The following is a 27527-nucleotide window of genomic DNA, read 5'->3' as shown; positions in this document are numbered from 1 at the left end:
GCTCTGTCGATGAACGTGAACGCACAGACCAACGCCAGCTCAGGCAGAAACGGCTGATCATCGGGGGCGGAGACGGGAGGCTGTGATTGGTCAGTGGGCGGGACCGGCAGCAGCGATAGGTGGTGGACGAGGGCGGGGTGGAGCCTCAGTCGGCCGTTGCCATGGCGTTGGCATTGGCGGTGTCGTCGGTGGAGTTGGGGTTCAGGTACTCGAAGGCCTTCTGGCTCTGAGACACAAACTGTTTGAGCGGCGCCAGGAGCATCTCGGTGGCCGAGGGCCGCCGGTGGACGCCGACGTCGAAAGGGACGGACAGGCTTTCCACCTCCAGGGCCGAGTTAGGGGGGTCGGGGCTCTGGCGGCCCACGGTGCCTCGGGTGGCGCGGGAATACAGACTCCGGCGGCGCCGAGGACGACCGTCCATTGCCTTCAGGAAGAGGCTGTTAGCCGAGTTGCGCCGAGACGAACTATCGGACATGAAGTCCTCGTGGTTCAGGAAGTCCTCCACATCCTGATGAGACGGCTGCTGCAGCTGATGGACACACACACACACACACACACACACACACACACACACACACACACACACACACACACACACACACACGTCGTTAGTTCAGCTGCTCTGAAATGTAAACACTGTTTGTAGCTCATTAACATAAAATATAATTTAATATCAAGCCTGTATTTTCTTGAATATTTGATTTGATCTCATTCAGATCTTCATTTGTTTCTAAACCTCAAACTTCCGATCTCCTCCTGTCCTGATCAATAAAGTCTCATCAATCATTTATTTCCACGTCTCATTATCTGTCGTTGACTGATCCGGATCAGGACCAGGACTTTCCATATGAACTACAAACATGGCGTCGTTTTCAGACATGACTCCAGTCATTAGACACTGATTGAGACGTGTTGATCTTCTGTAGTTATTGATTTTAAATCATGTTGGTGAATCAGCTTCATTTTCACAATAAAATGTTCGATACAGACACATGACGGTTCCCAATCTCATTAATCAATTAATCTACTGATCATTTTTCAATCAATCATTTTGTTTATAAATTAATAAACATTTTGTCCAAAACATGAAACTTAAAAAAATGAATACAATGATTGTTTGATTTTCAAATAGATGAATTATCTGTTGCTCCACTGATTAATTGATTAATCATTAGTTTGTCAGCCTCTAGATAATAATCCATATTCTTCTCACCCCTCCACCTGCTGCAGAAGTAACAAGGAACAATCAAAGTTTAATTTATGATACTGAAAAAAAGAAATATGTTTTTAATTGAGCTTCAAGCTTTAATAAGATGTTGTTTCCAGTTTGTTCTGCTGCCTCCAAAAAAAGTAAATAGAGCTTTAAAACACTGATGTTGATGGAGGCTAACAGTTTCCCCCTGCTTCCAGTCTTTATGCTAAGCTAGGCTAAACACGTCCTGGACTGGAGATGAGAAGAAGAAGATTTACAGATTCACATCACATGCAAAAGAAAATAAATATATCCACACATACATTTATAAACCAGAGACCAGACCCTGATCCAGACCCTGATTCTGACTCTGATCCAGACCCTGTCCCTGAGTATTTTGGCGTCTCAGAGACGCCGTACTTTCTCATCATTAACGTGGGCTGATGAATCTCTCAGGTAGATCTCAGGTGGCCCCTCCCCTCTGGACTCACCATGTTGTAGAGCGGCGTGGCGTTGATCACCAGCTGCAGCAGAATCTTGGACAGTTCCTGCAGGTCTCTGAGCAGCTGCTGGATCTGGACCGGCAGCTCTCGGACCTGCTGGACCGGCCTCAGCTCTGCCAGCGTGGTGGCCTGACTCTTGATCCCGTTCAGGGCCAGCTCTCTGATGTTCTCCGTCCGGTACACCAGCGCCACCATGAGGCTCTGCAGGTACTGCAGCAGCTCCCCCACCACGTCCAGGACCCGGCCCAGACCCACCTGCAGGGAGACACATCGGGTCCAGAGTTAGCTGGAGGATTTCTGAGGACTCAGGTGAGATCCGACTCACCTGGATTATAGAAGTGACTTCACAGCTCCAGTCTCACTTCAACACGAGGACATTCATGTCTCTGCAGAGTTTTTTTTTTCCAGGTATTTGGTCAGTGACGTCACTGATGATGTCACTGATTCACACCTGAACTGAACTCACTCGTAGCTTGATTATTAAACCCAACATTAACAGATCCAGATAATAACCGGTTAGTCTCAGTGAAGACAGACTGAACCAGACAGAACCGGACTGAACCGGACAGAACTGGACTGAACCGCACCGAACTGGACAGAACCAGACAGAACAAGACCGAACCGGACAGAACCGGACAGAACCAGGAAGAACTGGACTGAACCAGACAAAACCAGACAGAACCGGACTGAGATCTCAGTGGCTGCTGTAGAAGGTGGACTCTGTTTCTACAGTGAAGACTGAAGCTTTAGTTCAGAGATCATGAGTTTATCACTTATGTGTTTTAACTGTTTTATCATTAGCATGTCCATTAGCATGTCTGTTAGCATGTCTGTTAGCATGTCCGTTAGCATGTTAGCCAGTTCACTGTTCACACTGTAATCTTCAGTCTCTGGTTCAGTCTGAGGCTGCTGACCTTTGACCTGAGGATCGACAGGAGGTTTTTCCCGTCACCAGGTCAGGGTTGATGTGTGAACACACTGTTCTCAGCTGGCAGCCTCCAGTTTCCCAGCACACCAGACAACAGACCAAAATCTCTGGACCAGATCCAGAACCCAGAGCTGGCAGCAGAGAGACACGTGAGGACACGGAGACTGGAGAACATAAACACAGTGGAACAAAGAGAACACAACATAAACACAAGGACAGGAGGACAGGACAACCTGCAGCAGAACGTCTGTGACCATCAGGGTCCAGACCCGGACCAGATCCAGAGGGTCTCTGGATCTGGTCCGGGTCTGGACCCTGTCCTGGAACAAACCTGACCCAATGGAGCGAGAGAACAGAGAGCCTCTGTCTCTGTCGGCTGGTTTCACTCAGTGAATCAGTTCTGGGTCACAGACTCAGTCTGAGCTGGGAAAATCTGCAGGGTCTGATCAGGTTTCTGGGTCAGACCGAGTCCACGGGTCAAAACCTCTGACCCGAACAAACACAGGTCCAGGGACAGCACGGGGACCACAAAGAGCCAGACCAGCACGTGATGGAGAGGGGTCTGTACCAGAACCATGCCAACACACACACACACACACACACACACACACACACACACACACAAACACACACACACACACACACAGGTAGTTCAGTACAGACGAAGACTGCAGGTCATCAGGGGACAGGTGGGCTCACTTGAGCTGAACTTGAATGAATATGAGTCTGGCTCAGATGGTTAATGTGAAATGCATGCTGGGATATAGTGTTCTACCAGGTGCTGGTTCACCCTTGACTCCTCCACATGTCTGAGTCTCTGTGGCTCCCAGGCTCTGGGTGCTGGATTTGAAGGGGGATGGGTGCAGTCCCTGAGCGGGGAGGGGGCGGAGTCAGTCTCAGCTGACAGTTATCTGTGCATCAGCTCATACGCTGTGTGCAGCACGTAGGCACAGGCAGGAAACTGATCCTTTATCTTTAATGGAGCTGGTTTTCCTGCAGCCGGGAGATCCAGGTCTCTGCTGGATCCAGACTCTGATCTGTGTGAGAGCAGCCGCTATAAACTGAGGATGTTTCTTTTAAATGGAGCTGTGAACAGGTCTGATCAGTCATTGATCATCCATCGGTCATTGAGGAAAGAATCTAAACTCCTCTGATGTTTTACAAACTAAACAATTACAGCAACAGTTTTAATAAAATTACAAACATGGAGGACTTCCCTCTGGATCTGGATTCGGTTCCCTGAAGAAAGAATAACAAGTCACCCTGACAGTTACGGCCTCAGGAAAACCAATCGCTCACAAACATCCCTCCTGTATCTGGCTGATCAATGCTCTGAACGACACAGAGCCACAGTGAGGTCCCAGTCTCTCCTCTCTGTTGTAGCATCCTGTTGATCTGTGTGTTGTCACTGACATGTTGTTGTTGTTGTTGTTGTTGTTGTTGGTGTTTGATTGCTGTTGTCAGCTGATGCACTTATTTATTTACTCTATTTATTCTTTATATGGATCTGGTAGATTGTAGAAATTAATTGCCCTTCTGGGATTATAAAGTATTCTGAATGTGAATCTGAATTTAATGTTGTGGGACCAGGACCAGGACCGGGACCAGGACCAGGACCGGGACCAGGACCAGGACACGTGTGTCTGGTCACGTAGTCAGCCCACACACACACACACACACACACACACACTCACACACACACACACACACACTCCTCTGGGAGCAGCTGCTTCACGTCTCCTCGTCTGTGTTTGTTTCTGCTGCAGATTTTTATCAGTTTGTTCTTTTAGAAACTAAAGATCAAATCTTACAACAGCTGAGACACAGAGACGAGTCTGAAGACAGAGACACAGACACAGAGACAGAGACACAGAGAGACAGAGACACAGACACAGAGACGAGTCTGAAGACAGAGACACAGAGACAGAGAGACAGAGACACAGAGACAGAGACACAGAGACACAGAGACGAGTCTGAAGACAGAGACACAGAGACACAGAGACACAGAGACAGAGAGACAGAGACACAGAGACACAGAGACACAGAGACGAGTCTGAAGACAGAGACACAGAGACACAGAGACACAGAGACAGAGACAGAGACACAGAGACAGAGACACAGAGACGAGTCACATTAAACACATAAGAACACAGTGTGAAACACAGAGTGTGAAAAGACGTCTGTTGTCCTGCTGTTTGTCTGTCCAGCTCATGTCTCTGTGTTCCTGCTCTCCAGAGGATGAACCCTTGACTCCATGATGTGTCCTCCAGCGTCCCCCTCAGGACTGACTTCACAGGTGTAGACTGTGTTTAATGAAGTGATGTCACAAAACAACCTGTTCACCTGGTTTCCTGTCAGAGGAAACAGCTGTGTGTGCCCACACTTCAAATCAAGCAACATGCCAGAGGTGACAACACCTGTGCAGGTGGACCCTGGGGGCGGGGCTTTAGGACACTTTAGGTCACCTTGTCAGCAGCGTCTCCCAGCGTTGTGACGGCTTCCTGCAGCTGCTCCCTGACCTTCATCATACGGTGATACAGCTGCAGACTGAGGCTCAGCAGGAGACTCCGCACCCTGGTCCACAGACTGGGCTCCTCATCCTCATCTTCATCCTCATACTCCTGCACCCTCATCTCCCACTCCCGACCTGACCACAACAACATCAACAACAACATCAACAACAACATCAACAGCAACCACACAACAATGATGACAACGACAAACAAAAACAACAAAACAACAATGACAGGGGCGTTCAGAAAATTATTCTGATGCACATTTTTCAAAAGTCCGTCACTGGACAGTTTTTGTTTTCTCACAATCTGAATGTGATACACACACACACACACACACACACACACACACACACACACACACACACACACACACACACAGTACTCACGCAGTATGGGTGGGAGGGGCAGGTAGTAGGCGGTGGCGTCCTCCAGGCGGCTCAGCATGTCGTCCAGTCCTGACGTGGCGGCTCGGCCCACCTGAGTGTCCTGCAGCTGACGCACCGCCGCCCGAGCTCCGTCGGCCAGACGCTCCAGCTGATCCAGAGCTCCGTCCAAACCGTCCACCACCCACAGCTGCACGTCGTCCAGGGTCAGGAAGAGGGCGTCCTTCAGGTGACCCACCACCTGAGGAGGGAGGGACACCAGTTACAGATCCAGGAAGTTTCTCCTCCTCTCAAACACAAACATGAAAATCTAGTTGAATGTGAGAAGACGGAGTCACAGCAAATGAGAAGTGTCATTAAACATTAAACTGAAGTCACCTGCGGATAAATACAGGTGTTTCTACAGACACAGTCAGTGACCTGGTTTAACTCATGCAGCACAGACACACTGATGCATCAGCAGCTGGTTGTTCTCTGACGCCCCCTGCTGACAGTCTGAGAGCTCAGCACTCATCCCGTCCTCAGCAGGGAAATCCTACAGACCACAAACCTCCTCAGCCGGTTTCCACTCAGTTTCACTAAACACCTTTTTATTTAATGACTTTAATTATTCTTTAATTGGTTCCTTTTGTCGTTCATGATTGTTGAGTTTACTGAAACAGTGAGAGCAGAACAAACCTCGTCTGTTGACTGGTTCAGGATGGGGAAGTTTTTCTCCAGACGGTCGAGACCAACCAGAGCAAAGCTGTTGGCCACTTCAACTGAAGGGGGGGGGGGTTATTACAGCTTTATACTGGTTACACTGGAGAAATAAATGAACTGAAACGATTTCAGCATAAGACTGAAACATAACGAGTTTTAGCAGTAGTAGTATTAGCAGTAGTAATATTAGCAGTAGTAGTATTAGCAGTAGTAATATTAGCAGTAGTAGTATTAGCAGCAGTAGTAGTATTAGTAGTAGCAGTATTAGCAGTAGTAGTATTAGCAGTAGTAATATTAGCAGTAGTAGTATTAGCAGTAGTAATATTAGCAGTAGTAGTATTAGCAGCAGTAGTAGTATTAGTAGTAGCAGTATTAGCAGTAGTAGTATTAGCAGTAGTAGTATTAGCAGTAGTATTAGCAGTAGTATTAGTAATAGTAGTATTAGCAGTAGTAATATTAGCAGTAGTAGTATTAACAGTAGTAGTAGCAGTATTAGCAGCAGTAGTATTAGCAGTAGTATTAGCAGTAGTAATATTAGCAGTAGTAGTATTAGCAGTAGTAGTAGCAGTATTAGCAGTAGTAGTATTAGCAGTAGTATTAGCAGTAGTAGTATTAGCAGTAGTAGTATTAGCAGTAGTAGTAGCAGTATTAGCAGTAGTAGTATTAGCAGTAGTAGTATTAGCAGTAGTAATATTAGCAGTAGTATTAGCAGTAGTAGTAGCAGTATTAGCAGTAGTAGTATTAGCAGTAGTATTAGCAGTAGTACTCATTTCCACATACTCTGTGGCTCCAGGGTCTGGAGAAGGGGCGTGGCTTGCTTCATGGCTACGTGGGATACGCTGCGAACTCCGACTTCAGCCGCTCCTCCCATCATCCCCAGCAGAGGGTAACGACCTTTGACCTCCGAGTACACTGAAGTCACCGACTGCAATGCCGAGCGAACCAGAGGCAGGCGGGAAACTCTGAACATGGCACTGGTCTGAAAACACCCAGAGACACAGAGACGTTCATGTCAAACACTGGCTGATTTATTATCATGAGTTTGTCTTTGCTGAAACCAAGGACAGAGGACAGAGGAGAGAGGACAGAGGACAGAGGACAGAGGAGAGAGGAGAGAGGACAGAAGAGAGAGGACAGAGGACAGAGGAGAGAGGACAGAGGAGAGAGGACAGAGGAGAGAGGAGAGAGGACAGAAGAGAGAGGACAGAGGACAGAGGAGAGAGGACAGAAGAGAGAGGACAGAAGAGAGAGGACAGAGGAGAGAGGACAGAGGAGAGAGGAGAGAGGACAGAAGAGAGAGGACAGAGGACAGAGGAGAGAGGACAGAAGAGAGAGGACAGAGGAGAGAGGACAGAGGAGAGAGGAGAGAGGAGAGAGGACAGAGGACAGAGGAGAGAGGACAGAGGACAGAGGAGAGAGGACAGAGGACAGAGGAGAGAGGACAGAGGAGAGAGGACAGAGGAGAGAGGACAGAGGACAGAGGAGAGAGGACAGAGGAGAGAGGACAGAGGACAGAGGAGAGAGGACAGAGGACAGAGGAGAGAGGACAGAGGAGAGAGGACAGAGGACAGAGGAGAGAGGACAGAGGAGAGAGGACAGAGGAGAGAGGACAGAGGACAGAGGAGAGAGGACAGAGGACAGAGGAGGGGACTAGTTCTTGTCTCCTCTGGTCTGGACTCACCTCATGATTTCGACGATCTGACATTTCTCCTTCACCAAATCTGAGGAGAAGCAAACAGAGAGGTCACAGAGCTTCCTCCTCCTTCTCATCTTCCTCCTCTTCCTCCTCATCATCATCATCATCATCATCATCATCATCATCTTCACTTGAATCAACCTTCAGTTCAGCATGAGGCAGTCAGCTGCTGCTGTGCCACAAAGCTGACGACTGTTCAGCTGCAACCAGCATGAAAATCATCTTCTCTGTGCGTGGAGGGACGAGGACGCCGCTCTCCACTCCGACCCCCCGACACAGACCGCTCATTCAGCCAGTTTCTGGATGCTCTTTAAAATGAGAGCGCAGAGAAATGGCGTGAAGAGGCTGATTGGTGAGGATAATTCAGACATTTACACAGGCTCAGTCTGCGGGTTTGGATTTCCAGAAAATTTAGAGGAAATCACCTCCGATTAATCATGACATTTCTCATGGTCAGATCTGGATCAGTCCCAGGTCGTTAGTTCAGTCCCTCGTCTCTGTGTCCTCGCCTCATTGTCACTAATGTGAAGTTCATCCTCAAACTCAGCTCTAATCTACAAACACAGCCACATCAAAATCTTAATTCAATCTCATAACTGCATCAACACAGACCTCAAACTACACACACCACACCTCCTAGAAAAGTTCTAATTCTTAGTAGATGATCCAGATCTGACCCAGATCTACTGGGTTGTCCCAGGACCTGTCCCTCAGGACTTTCTGTGTGATCCTGCTGACAAACAGACAAACAAACAGACAAACAGACAGACAGACAAACAAACAGACAAACAAACAGACAAACAGACAGACAAACAGACAGACAAACAAACAGACAAACAAACAGACAAACAGACAGACAGACAAACAAACAAACAGACAAACAGAAGAAGAGACTCATGAAGTTGAACCTTGTTGAAACAAAAGACAGACGATGATGATGATTCATGTGGAACCGTTAAATAAAAATAAAAATCATCTCATGACTGATAAATGTAGATCATCATAAACACACTGATGGTTTTCTTTGCTCATGGGCGGATCAACCTGCTCCAGGTCCTGGGCCAACATTTGCCTTTGGGCTCCTACTGACCCCCCGACCCCCCGACCCCCCCACCTCCACCTCCACCTCCACCTCCACACCTCCAGCCTCACAGCAGAAACCAACATGTCCTCCAGCTGTTCATACACAGCAGCAGATGATCTGTCTCATAGTTTGGACTCAGCTGATCAACCAATAATCAATAATCATCAATAATCATTTGAATCAATTTTAAAGCAGAGATTCTAAATATTTTCTAACCAGCTCCTGAAATGTGAGAATCAGATGAGTGAACTCAGTTTGTGCGTTTGGACTTTTATAGACTAAACACTTATTGAATAATCAAAAACAATAATCAATAATGAAAACAATCATTAGTAGCAGCTTTAACACACACTGTAAAACCTGGTTAGAGTCAGAGGGAGAACCAGGTCTGACTCACCTGGTCCCTCCGGAGGGAAACACCTCACTGACACACACACGACACTGTACAAAATAATCTGAGAGGGAGCGCCACACCCAAAGGCCTGATGGGAAAACACCTCACACTCGTTACACAAGCACTCGCCACGAAGCTGGAGACTACACGTCGGATAAATTAATCTGTGTTAAAAATATAGTTTGATGTTTGACTCTGACTGAAGAAATGAGACGATTATGTTTCTGGTAGATTTTTATATTTTTGAGGGATTTTCCAGGATGTTTTAAATCTTTCTGCAAATCAGTTTTTTTTTTTGTTTCAATGTCCGTGAGACGTTTCTGTACAAATAAATTCATTTATAATCCGAGAATAACTTTCTGAATTCATCAATTAATCATTTGGTCAAAGTTTCTGACGTTTCAGTTTAAAACAGGAAAAAGCAAATAGAGAGGCAGAAAAACAGATCAATAAACCAATCAATAAACAAATTAATAAACTGATCAATCACTAGATCCATAATCAGAAAAGAAACAGACCAAAATCTGGAAGATTCTAAGTTTGTGATGATGTAACACACAGAACATCTGGAACATCTGGAACCAAATCAGAACCTTCAACAAGTGAATTTTAGGTGTAAAATAATCAAGATTATTTTCAAATTGATTATCAATAAACAACTACTCCTCATGATTGATTATTAAAAACAGTCTTAGAGGTCTTACCCCATCAGAAAGGCTGAAGTGGATGGAGCAGCTGCACCCAGTGATGATGATGACGATGATGTTGAGGATGAAGACGACTGTAACTTTATGACCTGTTGATCCAGAGCGTGCTCAGTTTTAGGTTGAGTTCTGTGACCTGATTGGACAGTGTGGTGTGTGATGTCACAGCTGACGCTGAAGGGACATAAGTGTTTGCTGTTCGTTCTTCTGTGAGTGACCAATCAATTAACTCCAACTGAATGAGGTCATTTAGGACACACACACTGACACACCCTCCAACACACACACACACAGCTGTTTATCAATTATTCTGATCAACTGATGATGACACAGCTGTTGTTTAACAATCAATTATCACATTTGAATGAATTTATTCAAATTTATTAATGAATGGGGAAACATACCAAATTCTCATTTCAACAACAGCTGCTTCACATCTGACTCAAACTGACTCACAGTGACATGAACGACATGAACTGAATGTTATTTATGTATTTGTCTCTTTATTTCTACACGAGGCTGATCCACTGCTGTGTCCTTTATTCTGCGTTTATTTCCCTTTTACTGCTCCTCTGTTTATCTCTGGTTATTTATTCTATTTAGTATTGTATTATTTATCTTTGTTTTGTGTGTGTGGGTGTGTGTGATGAAGCTCCTGCATCACCTGTGCAGCTGAGACACAGCGGGTCAGGATGCTGTCTATGGGAGGAGGAGGGGGGAGGAGGGGGGAGGTGCTGCTGGTTCATGTCAGGTCATCTGTGAAGTGGACCCCCCAGGAGAGACTCCACAGTGTTGATGTTGCGTGGAGTGGCAGAACCCTGAGGAACGCCTGTGGTATAAATGTGGTGGATAAAATAATAGAAAGAGTAATACAACACAATACAGTTGGAGAGACTGCAGCCTCCACAGTGACGAACAGGTGACTGAACACCTGAAAAACAGTCTGAACACAGACTTAATATTAAACCTGTTGGAGGAGGACTAATGTTGGAGCACACTGACTGTTCCTAATAAACTGACTGTTCCTAATAAACCAACTGTTCCTAATAAACCAACTGTTCCTAATAAACCGACTGTTCCTTATCAAACTGACCTTCACACTGACCTCTTCTCTGTCATTTCCTGGTTTTAAGTTGTAAAACATTTTCACAGAAGAAGAAGAAGCTGTTATCTGTGATGATGATGATGATGATGATGACTCTGCTTCAGCTTCGGTTATACAAACTCATCTGAATGGTGTCGGAGCATCTGCAACCTATCAGGGGTTTTACCCAGAATCCTCGTGTCTCGTTTCTGAGCAGTGATGTGGTGACTCATGGATCAGCCGCCGCCTGCATCCTGTTACAGTGAGAAGCATCAGTCAGTGCAGCAACACATGGTTCTGACTGAACGTCTGTCTGAAGCAGGCAGCAGCTGAACACCATCATCTTCATCATCACATATTGTAATCAATCGTTTATAAAACTCTCTCTCAGCTCCCATCGCCACGGTGACAGCTGCTCATGTCTTGTTTTATCCGTTCACAATGAAGACACAGAAGCTTCACACCTGGGACCACAGATGTTTGATTGTCAAAATAGTTGCTGATCAATTAATCGATCAGTCGCTGCAGCTGTAGGTTAAACGCAGAGCTCAGCGGACGCTCAGCTCTGCAGCTCTCTCAGCTCTGGGTCTCTTCGCTCCACAGTCATGTGTGAAATTGATGTTTCCCTCCATTACGAACAGGCCCAATCTGCCCCGTGAGGTGGGAGTTTTCTCAGGAAAATGTGTGAACGCCTCGTTTCCTGACATCGCCAGCTTGGCGGGCAGCAGCCGCAGAGCCCTCGCCATGAAGGGATCAGTGTGTGACTCTTTCTGGGACACGCTCATGTGACTGGAGGATCGTTACAGAACAAGTCTGTGAGGCCTCATTCAGACCAGGAGCCACTGACTTACCACTAAACCATCAGGCTGCTCAACTCTTACCAACAAACGCCATGTGCACTCACACTGACTGTCTGCTGCCCAGTGTGTGTGTGTGTGTGTGTGTGTGTGTGTGTGTGTGTGTGCGCGCGCACCACAGTCTGATTCCTCTGAACCGATCAATTCCACTGATATGAAACATATAAAAACATACAGGAAGTGTTCACACCCTTCACTTTATCCTGTTAGTCACGATGACAGAGTGAAAACATGTTTTTAGAAATTTATTCAAAAATCAGTAACAAAAATCTCTTCAGATTCTTCACTGTGATCAGCTGCTTCCTGTTTGATTTAATGATCCTGCAGATGGAGTCCACTGGTGGTGAACTGATCTGATTGGACAGAGTTCAGAAAGACACTCACCTGTGTGTAAATAAGGTCCCACAGTTCACCTGCAGGTCAGGACCACAGACTGTAAATAAAGATGGACGTAGCCTCTGTGACGTCACCTACAGGTTTCTGAAGCTCAGAGAGAGAAATCTGTAGACTGATCAATAATGATAATATCTGTTAACTGTCATGTTTGATAACATATAGCTTTATATTAAACCGTGTCTTCTCTTTTCATTAATATTTCTTAGTTCATGTGTAATATTTATATAATTGTAAATTTACTATATTTGAACTATTTTACACACAAACATGAAATATTCTGTATATTTTAATAAACTGTTATTATCAATAACACATTACACCTATATGTATTACTATTATTATTTTCACTATAGCAATTAACAGTATATACTTTAAGTACATTTTCCTGATAAAACTTTTACTGCAGTAAAGTATCTGAGTCCTTCTGTCAGAGACTCGTCTACCTCCAGACTCACCCGTAACGTTTTCGCTTCATAAGTACGGAAGCCAAATGCATTCACTTGAGAAAAACTTGTGAATAAATGTGATTTGATTGATTTACAAGATGTTGTCCATTGTCGTTTGTGGCGCACCAGCGAGGCACAATGGCTGATGGGTAATCTTCTTGTCAACTTCCAGGGAACTGATGAACGGTTGTTCAGTTCTTTGAACCGGGCACCTTGTGCTCCCTACGGTCTGGAAACTGAATGCCATGTGCAGTCCACTTCGCAGGGAACTACTAGGTGTTGAAACGTATCCTTAGTGTAATATGATATATCGCCATCTCGGCTACGAAGCGGAAGGGAGGAACCACCAATGTATTTTCAAATTTGTAAAAAAAAATGGCGCCAGATGAAGGAGGCCACGTCATCAGTGCTGATGGCAGCTAAATTTCTATGTCACATGAGACCACACGGAAAAGTAAAACCAAAGATACTAACTGTGTCTCAATTCAGGAGCCGTGTCTTTTGGAGGCTGCATCTGAAGACCGATTGAGTCACAGACTTCGAAGGCTTCTTCAAACGCGTCCTGTTCCTGGGCAATGAAGGATTCACTGCGCACCGTTAATGAAACACTGTTAAATTAACTACTGTGTTTCCGCTAAGTTCAACAGCTAACGGTACAACTGTTAAAACCAACGACCTTAAAGCCTCAAGTTTTGTGGGAAAAAGTTATGTGTTGTCAAGGTTGCTAGGCGACAGCCGCGTTTTGTGACACAACGGTAAGGGCGGGAACAGCTTGTGACGCACAACGAATATCCTCCGTACACCAGTATGTCTCATTTCGGTTTGGCCTTCGCGGTCTACGGCGGGTACGAAGTGCCACAACCTTTGTAGACCATGTCCTCCGAAGGACGTGGCCTCTGAATTGGGACTTTTGTCCCAACAACTTTCTCAACTGTCTCCGGTAAAAAAGTTTATTTTCAAATCACGAACGTAGAGCGGCCAACGGGCGGGAAACAACGCGGTCACGCGGTGTTGCGGTCCTCATTTCCGGTGAGTGCACAACCACAGTGTTTGATTTGAGACAACACTCCTCTGTAGAAATTTAGACCAGTGAGTGTACTGGGTGCTCAGAGTACTACATGTGAGAATACTGTGTACACAGAGTACTACATGTGAGAATACTGTGTACACAGAGTACTACATGTGACTATACTGACTGTATCCTGAAACTAACATCTGACCAATCAGCGTTAAGGAGGAGTCAACTGTTGAACAGCGTCTCTCCACCTTCACCACAGGTACACCCAGAGAAAACGCGGGCTCTTCCAACTTGTCCTTCACTAGCTTTGATTGACTACCTGACACAGGTGCTGCTAGCTGGCGGCCGAATCCCTGACGTCACACTACATGAACGTGTAAGTATTTTCAACACTTGCCATTATAATTATATAAGATTTAACCTAATTAGATTTAATAATAACGAGGCCATACGCAAATGAAATACATTTACATATAAAATTTAAACCAAATTAAAAAAGAATTTAAAAATTGGAACAATTTCGGATATTGATATATGTGTCTATCCCATACAAATATGTATGTTTATGTATATATGCTTATATTGTAGACGTACATGAATGTTATAGATGTGTTACATAAATGTAAATCCATCCCAAAATCTGTCGGTATATGTTGATATTATAAACAGTAGAGTCCAAAAGTCTGAGACAACTTTCCCAGAATGTGAAGAAACATGTTTAAAGTTAATAAGAAATTAATAAGAAAATAAAATGTTTTTATTTATGTTGTTTTAATAAACCTGCATATATAAATTAAGTATATACCATATGGTCGCAACATGTTATACCATATAAAAATTCATCATATAGATATTTTAATATATGTGCATATACATATTTTACTAAAGGGTATTTCCTATATGTTATAATCTTATATCTTCGTATATCCACAGGATGTATATATGTGAAAATATAGGGACATATATGTAATATATTATATTTCTGTATGGGAAGTTGTGAACTGAGGCTGTGGATGAAGAGATGAGTAGCTTCAGTCTGATGTGTTTGTTCTCTGAGGCTGTGATCGTGTTTCAGACCGTGAACCAGCTCAGACTGACACGATAATAATTCATGTTTTAAACTAGACTCCAGCTGCCACAAGACAAAGTCATTTTACTGCTCTGGGGTGTTAATGAGTCATTTAATCATCGACGAGGGGGCTCATAATTCTATTAATAAAATACACAGGTTAATGAATTGATTAATTGACAATAAAATAAATGAAATCAAATATAAGAAATTAATAAATATTGTGATAATCAGTGACTGGTCCTGTGATAACAGCTGATTTTTAATGATTACATTTGTTGAGATGTAAACACATCGTCACAGTCTCACTTCTTTCATTTCAATCAAAGATACATTTTAGAGTTAATGTAGAAAATCAAACCTTATATTTAATTATTTTTTACCTTTTTCACTAGAAAAACATTTTCCTACGTTAATGTGTTGATATTCACTCAGTGGTCACTTTATTAGGGACAACTGTACATTCTAATGTGGTTCAATACAACGGCTCATAGAGTCTGTGCAGCGGCTTCATACTGACAGCTGTTTCTACTGTTTACACACAGGAGGTGGTCACAATATTAGGAACACCTCTCATTATAAAACAGTCCAGTGCAACACCACCACAGACTGGGAGGTCAGAGGTTAAATGAACATGAGTCGATTTCATGGCAGATCAGGTGACTGTGTGGGTGAACCTAATAAAGTGGACACACATGTAAATAGAGAGAAAGGCATGAGAGGACACGTCATGGCTAACTTGTTTTTTATTTGCACGTTCAATGTGTTAACAAACCCAACACAGAGGTTAGCATCCAGGTCTACAGCAGGGGGCGCTCACACACACTAAAGCTCCGAGGACATCAGACAGGAAGGAAACCAGCAAACATCTTCACATCTGTACAAATCTACAGTCAGTCCACAGCTGAGCCGAGGCGGGAAAACAGCTGGAGGCGTGTCCTGTCAGCTGTCTTCACATCTGTGGTTTAAAGTGAAGTTTAGTCTTACACAGGTTATTCATGTTAATCTGAGCAGAGTTAAAGTGGACTAACTTTAAACTGGGACTAAAATGTGCTTCGGGACTGAAGGTTGGAGAGTTAATGTTGAACCCAGTGTCAGCTTCACTTCACACTAACATTCACTGGGCTTCAGAAAACAAGTGAAATCAAAGCAGCTGCGACGGCGCCACCAGCTGGTCGCAGGGGGGAACGCTCACAGGGAGGAGTCCTGTACAAACCAGTGCAAATGAGTAGAAATTTGGTCGAGAGGATGAAAATGTACAAAATGAGAAAGAGAGAGAGAGAAAGGAAGAGAAGAGGAGGAGGAGGAGAGGGGCTGTGGTTTCTGATGAGTCGGTTATCTCTTTATCTCGAGATAACAGCCACACTTCATTACATCAGATCATCTCAACATCACAGCTGGATTTAATCTGGATAACAAACCATTTCCTCAAAGTCATGATTTAAAAACCAGGAATTGATCAACTCAATGACTGATGGAGTTTATCTTGAACACAGACAATTTCCTCTGAAGGATTAAATGATCAGGATCTAATGATCAGGTTATAAATTCAGTGAACCATCTTCAGACTGGTGGAGGAGGAGCAGCAGGACGTAGCAGCTCACAGAAACATCAGTGTAGTGAGGACCTTTCTCCATATTAGATGTTTTTTAAATATCTTTATCTACAACACCAACACACGGAATCAAGAATATGAAACATGTTTTTTGTAAATTCTGTTTTAGCTTTAAGGTAAAGCTTCTTCTTCTTCTCTTTCTGTCCTCAACCTTCACACATGTATGTTAAAACTTTATTGTTATTTATTCATATTAACATACTTCCTGTTCATGTCATGGTTTCTCTTCTTCTGCTCTCTAACTCTGTTTTTGATGTAATTTCATGTTTTTGCTCTTTCAGGTGTTTCTCACGATGCTCAGGTGGATGGTGACCCACACCTGTCATCATCATCACCTCATGGAGATTCAGCGTCACCTGCAGCTTCCTAACCACCATCCTTCCCCATCCTGACCCAGGAAGACGTAGACACACATGTTGTTCTGGGTAAATTATTATTATTATGATTATTATTATTATGAAGCTGCAGAGATCAGAGGATCACATCACATCTCTGAAAACATCAGCTGTTCAACAACAAGGAGAACAGAACTGAGCTCAGGAAGTGTTAGAGGGGGGTCATGTGTCGTCATGTGGCCCCCCATCAATAACCAACACTAACTGATGTAAAGAAGTTTTTGAATCTTCTTTGAATTAAGCTGTGGCTTCTCGTATAAGCACCTTTTCACCCTTTCACACACACAGCTCTGTGACATCTTCAGCGCTCGTCATCCTGAACAGAGACCGTGACCTGTGACACTGAGCACTAGTCACTGAGGACGAACAGTACAGTGGTCTTCCTCAGGGCCTCCACTGACCCGGTACTGGACCCACTTTATCTTGATAAACCTCATCAGTTAATTCTTCTCAACACAAACCGGAACCAGGTGAAACAGGACGCTCACACAGGTGAGCTGAAGGCTGGAGTAGTTCACAGGGAGACGGACCACTGGGTGGTCAGAGCTCAGATGACTGAGCAGAGCAGAGAGACCGTCACCTGCACCTGTACTGAGTGACGTCTGACAGCACTAAGACTCACGTTGATGATGTCACCTTCAGGACCTCTGTCCAGTCATCTACACCTGACCTGGTTCTAACAGGAGGAGCTTCACCTGTGAGTAAATGTTTACACCACATGTTTTATGTTATTGAACATGTGAAACTTGAGTTTAATCTACAGCTGCACAATAAATCGAAATATAATTGAAATCTCAATGTGGCCAAGTGCAAAATCCAAATCACAGGAGCTGCAGTTCTTTCTGATGAAGGTAAAATGTGTCTCATTGTTGAGCATTGTTAGCGTTAGCATTGTTAGCACCATCAGTGTTGTGGTGCCACAGAGACGCCCCCGACCGACAGATATAAATCATATTCTCCAGACGTAAAGGAACATGATTATTATGTTGTTGTTGTTGTTGTTATGCTATTATGTTAAAACAATCACATCATTATTTTCTATATATTTTTCAGTGAAATTAAAAAACGACTGTTCCATCTGAAATCGCAATATGATTTTTTTTTTTGTTTTTTTTTTTTGCATATTTAATCTGAGCTGAACCCTGACACACATCTGTGACACCTCTGAGGTTCAAAGATAAAACCTGCTTCAGTAAATCACTGGTTTGGTGAGTGAGAACTCAGGGCTGATGGGTAATGTAGTGACAGGCACCACAGCTGCTCTCTGCCTCCTCTGGAGTCTCCAGCACTTTGTAAATGAAACATCAGAGGAAACGCATTCATGTTACAAACAAGTATTTTACAGTCTCTCAGTCTGCTGGATCAGTAGTCTTCAGTGAGGAGGGGGGTCCGCCTCCTCCAGGATCAGGACCAGTCCGACTCTCTGCTGCAGGGTGGATGGATGAAGATGATGTTGGATGTTTAGCTGCAGGCAGGTAGCATGCTGCCGACTACAACAACCATCACCCCCCAGGTGTGGTGGAGCATCAGGAGCGACTGTAGCAGTTTCCTATTGGTCCTACTGAAAAGTAATTATATCGGATATATTCAGCGTCGAGTTATATGCAGTGTTATTGAACATCAGAGCTGAGGTCTCTTCCTGTCAATCAGTCAGCTGATCAGTCAGCTGATCAGTCAGCTCTTCATCTTTTTCTTCAGACATGCGATGAGCTGCATGACAACAACAGCAAGAGGGGAGTTTTTTTTTTTTTTTTTTTTTACTTCTTTTGTTTTTTAAATCTTATTGGAGCATTCCTTCCCCGTCCACACACACACAGCCAGGAGACATGAGGAGAGTCTGAGATGACCTGAAGGGTTCTGCTTTAAAAACAGCTGATTCTCTTCTTCTTCTGTGGCTGAAATAAAGAAGCTCAGGTTTCTGTTAGAGCTGATGAACGGTGGTAGAGAGATACAGAGAGAGAGAGATACAGATAGATAGAGAGAGAGAGAGAGAATTTAACTATGACACAACAGTGTGTGTGTGTGGGTGTGTGTGTGTGTGTGTGTGTGTGTGTGTGTGTGTGTGTGTGTGTGTGTGTGAGAGAATGTGCTGTACACTGAGTCTTTATCTCCCAGTGGGGGGTCACTGGTGGAGTCCCAGCTGGTCGATGGTCTCAGCTGGATTCTGGTGGTCCTCCCTCAGTACTCGCTCAGGTTGTGCCATTTGGAGATCTGCCGGCGGGGGTTTTCGCAGACCTCCCTCCAGTGGGAGGCTCCAGAGGGGGAGGGGCTGTGGAGGCCGAGCAGCAGGTGGCCCAGCACCTCGTTCTTGGTGGTCCGGTCGAAGTCGACCACCAGGAACTCCACGGAGATCTCGGGCAGCAGCTCGGGCGGGATGTCGTAGATGAAAGACTCGTTGAAGACCGGGTTCAGCGTGCACTTCTTCACGTGGGTCTTCTTCTTGGCGATGCGCTTGCGACCGTAGAAGACGTTCACCTTCACGTACGGGTCTGAGGAGAGAAGAAGAAGTTAGTGTGAGTCCATGACCGTCGGCAGGATCCATACAATCCAGGTCTGATCAGGATCCATCACATGGCTCCAAGATCCAGACTCGCTCTGACATCATCTGCAAACATAGACCACAATGACGTCACCAGGTCAAAGAAATGTGCATCTACAGCAGTGACTGCAGAGCAGCAGAGAGGGTTCAGGACCACAGCTCCCAGTACAGCTCCCAGTGCAGCCAGTATAAACACCAGCAGCAGGCATGAAGCAGAGACCAGATCAGATGTTCAGATTTTATCACAGAAAGGCTCAGACATGTTCTGATGGTCTGTGGTCTGACCTGGAGTCAGTTCTCAGACTGGAGACTCTGGGATGTTGTAGCTGTGAACTGTAACAGGAGAAGGCTTCTCTCTTTCGAAAAACTACAGACCAGGACTGTGATTCCAGGTCTCACTGATGACGGTCTGATCTGACAACAGGTGATGTCTCTGTGGACATTCATGCTCTCCAAAAGATGCTACAGTCCATGGCCAAAAGTATGTTGACAGCTGAACATGTGGCTCCATGATCATTAATGTTGCTCGAACGGACTCCACCCTCCTGGTTTCAGACTGTCCCACAGCTGCTGCACCTGCTGCAGGTACCTGATCCCAGTCTGACACACGAGACCGTCAGTGAGGTCTGACCTGGTGTTACACAACAGAGCACCACAGGTATGTGTAGAGGCTGTCCACATACTTCTGGCTACATGGAGCATTCTGGTGGGTCCACAGGTTTTGGTCTTGTTTCATAACAACAAGAATTCTTCCACAGTTTGAATCAGACAACAGGACTTTTTACTGACCAGATGTTTGCAGATGTTTTGTTTGCAGCTGTGTTACTCACTTGCTGACAGGCCGGTGATGTCCATCTTGGGGAGGTGTCGAGCCTTCAAGACGACCACGCTGAGACGGTGAGACACGGGCTGGTAGGACAAAGACGCCAGCAGCTCTCCACGACTCTCACACTGAAACACACACACACACACACATACACACACAGAGTCAGTTTCAGAGACTCCATGTCGGGTCAGTGATGGTGCAGACAGGACAAACTGACTGAACCTGTGACCTCTTCACATGTCACTGACATCTCTGTTTCTGTTGCCGTGGCGACTGCGTGACAAATGTTTTAGTGAGTTTTATGTGCTGGTTGAACTGTGTCAGAGTGAGACCTCAGCAGGACAACAGAACGTCTCTGCTGCCTAACATGTTTACGACAATCCAACCATAACTTAATGAAGACGGGACAACAGCAGGACTGTCCCTGGGTCTGATGATCTGAGCTGGTCTGAGGTCAGAGCAGCCTGTTGCCATGGTGACTGCAGCATCAGCTGTTAGCCAGCATCAGGGCGATAACAACAACAACAACAACAACAACAACAGCTGAGTCACACTCACAGAGGAGTGTGTTTATGTAAAGTCACAGTGGAAACAGACTCACACTGTTCAGTCTCCTCAGAGGATCCACCACTAAACAATCAGCTGATGGTCGAATTATTGATCACCGATATAAAAAATCTATCATTAGTTCATCAATTTAAAATGTCTTTGTTGTTGATTATCATTAAATCTTCTCTTTTACAGAACGACGTCGGTGAATCATCAAGGACAGAACGACCCTTTAACCACGAGTCAGACCTGAATCTGGACCTGGACCTGAATCTGGACCAGAATCTTGACCTGGACCTGGACCTGAATCTGGACCTGGACCTGGACCTGAATCTGGACCTGTATCTGGACCTGGACCTGAACCTGAACCTGAACCTGGACCTGGACCTGGACCTGGAGGACCAAGACCAGACCTGCAGCCAGTCTCTGAACCACCAACACTCACCTGCATGTTCCTCTTGGTGATCTGCTGGCTCAGGTGGACTCGGCCCGTGCTCGGGTCCACGCCCTTCAGCGGCACCACTGCCTCCCCGATGACGTCGTCGCGGGCGAAGCGGTCGAAGCTCAGGACCAGGAAGTGCAGAGTGAGCTCAGGCAGCGAGCTGTAGGCCACGCCGTAGAAGGTGAAGGTCTCGTCGAACAGCGGGTCCAAGGTCTTCCTCAGCACGCGGGTCTTGACGCGGTGTTTCTTCTCCGGCAGGATGGTCATCTTCACGTAGGGGTCCGAGCTGCCCGCCTGCTCGTCCATGGCGGGGAGGCCCCGGGCCCCGACAATGGTCACCACCAGGGCCTTCTTGGGGAAATTATAGTCGACGGTGAGGCTGATGGAGCCCAGGCTGGGCTCCGGCTCCGGTTCCGAGGAGGCGGGGGTGAAAGGAGACGCCGTCTTGCTGCTGGTCTGGCTGCTGCTGGCCGAGCTGCTGTCCAGGCAGCAGTAGTCAGCGCGGACCGGCAGCGCCCGCTCGAGCCGGGCCTGACCCTGGGCGGGACCCGCCCCGGCGGGTGGGACCAGATGACTCATCTGCAACTGCCCCGGCATGTCCAGGATGTTGTTCTCGGCGTCCACCAGCACCATGCCCCTCCCTGTGGCAGGGGCGGCGGCGGCGGCGGCAGAGCCTCGCTCTCCGTCACGGTCGGAGCGGTCGGCCCGCCGGATACCACGTACGATCCTCTTGCTGCTGCTGAGGGATTCTGGGTAAATGCTGATGCCCTTCAGCATGTGGATGAACTTGTAGGGCGGGTCCTCTGCGTCGCAGTAACGGTCGCCGTGCAGCTTGTAGCGTCCGGACACGCGCAGGTAGCGGCGCTGACAGAACGACCAGAGCAGAACCAAAACCACCACCACCAAAACCAGAACACCAGCTCCCAGGAAGCCCGCCAGCACTGGAGACATGGCTGAGACAGAGAGAGGAGAGCGTCAGAGAGACAGGTCGCCATGGAAGCACACAGTCAAAGTTCACTGATCAGCTGATCAACAAAAATCAATCAGATTATTTTCATTAAAAAAATTCTGAAACTGATCTAGAGTCAGGTTCTGAGGAGTCTGTCACAGCGACCTCAATGTGTGTGTGTGTTTGTTTGTGTGTTTGTTTGTTTGTGTGTTTGTTTGTTTGTGTGTTTGTTTGTTTGTGTGTCTGCAGGATCACACTTCAGGTCCTGAACCAGCTGCACTGGACCCGGTGGAGGTCTGGGTCCTGGTCCAGAGTTTGTTCCTCAACACTGTGAGTTACAGCTCGGTAAACGTACACATTTTTTTTTGTTGATTCGTCTTCTGATCATTTTCATTATTCATTGATTCATTGTTTTGTCCATAAAATGTCAGAAAATAGTGAAAATCTCCTTTTACAGTTTCCCACAATGCACTGTGTCAAACAACTGTTCAGTTTAAAGACACAGAAACAACAAATATTTTTCAGTTACTTAAAATGACTCAAATGATGATTCGATGATCAAAGTTGATGATCAAGTTCCTGATTAATGAGCAGCAACAATTATTCAAACAGATGATTGACATATTGATTAATCGATGCTGCTGCAGATGTTTCACTTCAGAGTAATATATATTATATGAATGTACTATAACTGACGGTGCGTTCAGGTACAGTCTGACCTGTGACAGTTTTGATTAAACAATAACTGAAATCATTATTTAATTATCAAATTAGTTGATTCATTTTCTGACAATCAACTAATCAATTCATTAATTAACTAATTGCACCTGTAACCACACCCACACACAAGTGTCCTACAGTATACCTGTAACCTGCAGCCAGGTGAGAGGTTAAGGTCAGTAAAGAAAGGATGGAGGAGGTATCCTGAACTTTAGTCCCAACTATGGGTCAAAACACGTGTGCCTACATTTCCCATGATGCAACTGGACAGCACTCTTTACACACCTGGAGTTTAACAATGAAAAACCACTGCAGTATTTTACACTGGCGCAGTACAACAGGGTCTCATGCTGAGTCACTAATGATGTCATCATGTGAAAACACAGTGATGTCATAACACGATGACATCATATTTATAAACAGTAACATCATGTAAAAACAGTGATGTCATAACACGATGACATCATATTTATAAACAGTAACATCTTGTAAAAACAGTGATGTCATAACACGATTACATCATATTTATAAACAGTAATATCATGTAAAAACATTGATGTCAGAACATCGTCCCTCCAGAGGTCTCATTAGAAACAGACTGTAACTGAACTGATCCCTGCTGAGAGAGGGGGGGGGGGGAGGGAGGGGGGGGGGGGAGAGAGGAGGAAAAAAGAGGAGCAGGAGGAGGAGGGGTAGTAGAAGTCTTTGTCTGCTGCATACAGAGGAGTACTGTTGTCCTGATCTGTCCCACAAGGACACACTGATGCTACAACACACACACACACACACACACACACACACACACACACTATTCTAATCTTGTGAGGACCTTGACAGAAAACGTTCCCTGAGCTCCACTGATCCTGAAACAGTCGTTACAGTCGTCTGATGGAAGACAAACGAGACCAGCCACCGCTCCCAGTCAGAGCACAGGCCGACGTGAAGCTGGGTTGATACCTGTGTGTCAGGGCGACACTGCACCTGTCTGCACTCAGAGGTTTCAGTGGAGACACCAGGTGAGGACAGAGCTGTGATTGGCTGCTTGTGTTTGTTGAGAGTGAAGACAACATAACCTGCTCACTGTGTCACCGCTCTGAATTAATTAATTTACTTCCCCACAGTCTCTCTCTCTTTCTCTCTTTTATCCTCCCTGATTATTTTTTCAGTTAATCAATTAATTGTATTATTGATTGATAACAGCTTTTATAGTTCCCACAGGCCAGAGCTGAGAGATCTTCAATTCCCTGTCACGTGACAAACAACAAATAAACATCACAACAGTGACTCTGTCCAGATGTTAAACAGCTGCTCTCATTAACACACTTAATTATAAAATAACACAAACAAACTCGTTAACGTTCATCTGCAGGAATCACAACCAAACTCCCACAATCCCTCAGTCCTGTTGTTGTGGCTTTTCATTCAGGCCGCATCAGATGAGCTCATGTTTTGGAAAGAGCTGAAAGCAGCGGAGCTCGCTGCCTAGCAACACACACACACACACACACACACACACACACACACACACACACACACACACACACACACACACACACACACTGAGCTGGTTAGGCCTCCCTCTGACAGTCAGTTTCTGATCTGTAATAATCATTTATCACATCCAGTAGCAGCTCCTCTGATTGGCTGGATTTGAGCCAATAGGACGAGGGACTCATTAATGACAGAGTTGAAACTGTTGAACATCTGAAGACGTCGCCTTGTTATGATTTTTTACTATTCTCTAACACTGTGTAAAACAATCGATCAGTTAATCAATAATTATTAATAGATGATGAAAATAATGATCAGCTGTAGTCTGACGTGTGTCATGAATCTGAACTGAAGCCTGAATCACATGAAGGAACAATCAATTCACAAAACTGAATGTTTTTATAACATCAGGTCATCGACAAGGTTCCTCATTAATTTATTGATTAATCGACTGTTCTAAAAACTCCCTGTTCTGTTCTATCACCTCACACACCTCTGATCTGATCGTGGTTCCGACAGTTTTCTCCACAATGTTAGAAAACAGAGACAAATGTCCACGTTAACATCTCCAGTCCAAAACACACACCCAATACAATTCAGTGATTATCAGAATTATTGCTGATTAGTTTTCTGTTAATCAACCAATCCATTAATTGTCTAATAAAACTGTAGGTGAAAAACTCAGAGCTTCAACAGTTTGTGTTCTGATCAGACAAACACACACGCACACACACACATACACACACACTCTGAACAGGTGTTTGTGTTGTTGTTTCTCAGATGTTAAAGGTAAATTAAACAAATTCTTTCCCTTTAATTAAACTTCATTAAAGTCTCTGCTCGTTGTCGTTTCAGGTGCTGGTTATTTCCTGGAGTGAAGGTCAGTCAGCTGATTACACTTCAGCTGTGTGTGAGTTGCGTTGCTGTTATTACTGAAGTCACTAACGGCACTCTGTACTTTTATATCATTAAATTGTTATTATTAATTCATTACTGTAAGATCAGGAGTTTACTGTTGCAGCTGTTTGAGGTGGAGCTGAATTTAACGATTATTCTCACTATTGATTAATCTGCTGATTATTTCCTCAATCAATCGCTAAATTGGTTTGTAAAACTTCAGAAAATAAAGAGAAATCCTGTCACAGTTACTCAGCGCCACTCCACAGCTTTCATCCGACCAACAGTCCAAACCTCAACACGATTGAAAATAAATTATTCAAATTATTCTCAAAGAAAAGGAGCAAATCCTCTCATGAGAGAAGCTGGAGCCATGAAATCTTTAAATAAAAAATAATAATGCAAATTAATTTTCCTCCAATCAGTTCACCTTTAATAAAGCAGAATATTGTATTAGATCTTGATATGCTTCATGAGTAAAAATATTAATTTAGTAATGCAGTAAAAAGAGCAGTATTTCTCACGTACAAGTACAAATCTGATTAAAAACAAAATACTTCAGTAAATATACTGTGTGTGTAACTCAGCCCCATTTCATCTTTATTTCCTGTTTTATCTTTAGATTTGTTCCATAAAATAAACAAAGTAATGAGGGAAAATGATGCTGCCATCTGTCAGTGTAACATCTCCACACTATTCTGAGAAAACACTGTTTAACAGTCTTTACCTTAAAAGTCCTGCGTTCTCATTTTAAATTAAGTAAAAGTATCATCATAAAAATATTACCAACAGTTAAAGTAGCAGATTTCATGACTGTATTATAATTATTGATTCATACATGTGTTCATCACTTTAATATTGTAGCTGGTGAAGCTCATTTCAATTACTTTATATACACTGCTGTTAAAATCTTAACATATAATAATCCATCAAAATTGAACTGATCAGTTAAACATTAATTTGACTTATTTTAAATGTAAAATAGAAGTAAATGAGTATTTCAGAGCTGTGAGTAAATAAACTGTGTTAGATTCCACCTGTTAAATCACATTTAAATCTTATATGTTTAGATCCTGTTCGTGTTTTCATCTCAAATCTAAACGTGAGTGAATCTCAGTCACATTAACAGTAAAATCTGCAGGTGCTTCGGGTTCAGTTTTGCCCAGCGCCGGGTACAGACATGACGTCACCCGGTACCCACCCCGATTGGCACGCGCACGCACACCGAGGCCCACGAGAGGCAGACGGTGCGTAGGAGCACGAGAACGCCCTGTTTACCGCGTCTGACGGGATGGTGTTATTTTTATTAATGGATTGATCACAGTGATGTAATAATGCAGCGGCGCCTTCGTCCGGTTTCCCTTTGTTTCCTTTTATTGTTTATTAAATCACAGCTGGATTGATATGTTTGATTTTAAATGATCGATCCCAACCTGTCTGCTGTCAAATATTCACATTTAAATCGATTTAATCGATTTGATAACGACGATGCTCAATAATCTGCAGGAAATCGGAACGTTTTTATGTTTAAAATGAATTTAAAAAACCCAATAAAATAAAAAATGAATAAAAATAACGGGTGTTGGCATCACAACGCTTCATTAACTGGGTGTAGACACCTGACACAGGATGTTTTAGACTGATACACCTGCTACAAACGTGTTAGAAACATGATATAAACGTGATAAAAACATGTAGCAGTTAATTAATCCAGTTATTTCGACGCTGAGCCGCAGACAATTTAAGCAGACAGGGCCTGGCTCTCACCGTAGGCGGGTCCCAGCTCGATGATGTCCGCCATTTTGTGGTTGTGGGCAGCGGGGATGCGGGAGAAGCGCGCGGAGATGGAGAGGACACGGACTGACTGCTGCTCTCCGTTACTTCACATCCATAGAGACGCGACGACACAGAGGGAAATCACCGAAAACCAGCCGCCGATCCGGGAGCTGGAGCCTGCATATGTCCGCTGACGGGGCCGTGTCCGCTCGGTGGGTCGGTGTCTCTGTCGGTGTCTCTGTCGCTGCTCCGCTCGGTGCGCAGTGATGCTCGCGGGAGGATGCAGGGAGGCTGCGCCGAGGAGCTCGCGATGAGGCTGGACCAAGATCGTCTATGGAAGAAGATGACTCACTCCA

The 27527-nt window shown here is 44.8% G+C and overlaps 2 protein-coding genes and 1 long non-coding RNA gene across 5 annotated transcripts; 1 reads left to right on the top strand and 2 right to left on the bottom strand.

The window, feature by feature from the left end:
- Nucleotides 1-33: 33 nt before the first annotated feature.
- On the bottom strand, nt 34-13466 carry plin6 (perilipin 6). Of its 2 annotated transcripts, XM_056380776.1 has the most exons (11): nt 12895-13466; nt 12428-12551; nt 10767-10931; nt 10103-10194; nt 7906-7945; nt 7005-7203; nt 6201-6283; nt 5526-5763; nt 5089-5270; nt 1684-1950; nt 34-529 (listed from the first exon to the last, which is right to left on the bottom strand). In XM_056380776.1, exons 4-11 carry the CDS (start codon nt 10105-10107, stop codon nt 146-148), a joined length of 1398 nt encoding a protein of 465 aa, XP_056236751.1. In that variant the 5' UTR covers nt 10108-10194; nt 10767-10931; nt 12428-12551; nt 12895-13466; the 3' UTR covers nt 34-145. The 2 variants fall into 2 exon arrangements, with proteins under 2 accessions (XP_056236751.1, XP_056236752.1); XM_056380777.1 differs by lacking the exons at nt 12428-12551; nt 12895-13466 and adding an exon at nt 11196-11591.
- A 2234-nt stretch (nt 13467-15700) lies between these two features.
- syt11b (synaptotagmin XIb) lies at nt 15701-27425 on the bottom strand. The gene is made up of 4 exons (XM_056381194.1): nt 27163-27425; nt 21342-22291; nt 20352-20472; nt 15701-19471 (listed from the first exon to the last, which is right to left on the bottom strand). The coding sequence occupies exons 1-4, from the start codon at nt 27194-27196 to the stop codon at nt 19161-19163; spliced, it is 1416 nt and encodes a 471-aa protein (XP_056237169.1). The 5' UTR covers nt 27197-27425; the 3' UTR covers nt 15701-19160.
- Nucleotides 22195-27146, top strand: LOC130172451 (uncharacterized). 2 transcript variants are annotated; one of them, XR_008828266.1, is made up of 4 exons: nt 22195-22325; nt 22537-22617; nt 23845-24023; nt 25354-27146. It is a non-coding gene; the product is annotated as an uncharacterized LOC130172451 (long non-coding RNA). The 2 variants fall into 2 exon arrangements; XR_008828265.1 differs by having other exon boundaries at nt 23845-27146.
- Nucleotides 27426-27527: the final 102 nt, after the last annotated feature.

Source organism: Seriola aureovittata, chromosome 7 (genome assembly GCF_021018895.1).
Source record: "Seriola aureovittata isolate HTS-2021-v1 ecotype China chromosome 7, ASM2101889v1, whole genome shotgun sequence".
NCBI classification, from domain to species: Eukaryota; Metazoa; Chordata; class Actinopteri; order Carangiformes; family Carangidae; genus Seriola; species Seriola aureovittata.
The sequence above is the reverse complement of the archived record's forward strand: the minus strand, read 5'-3'. Positions and strand labels throughout refer to the sequence as shown.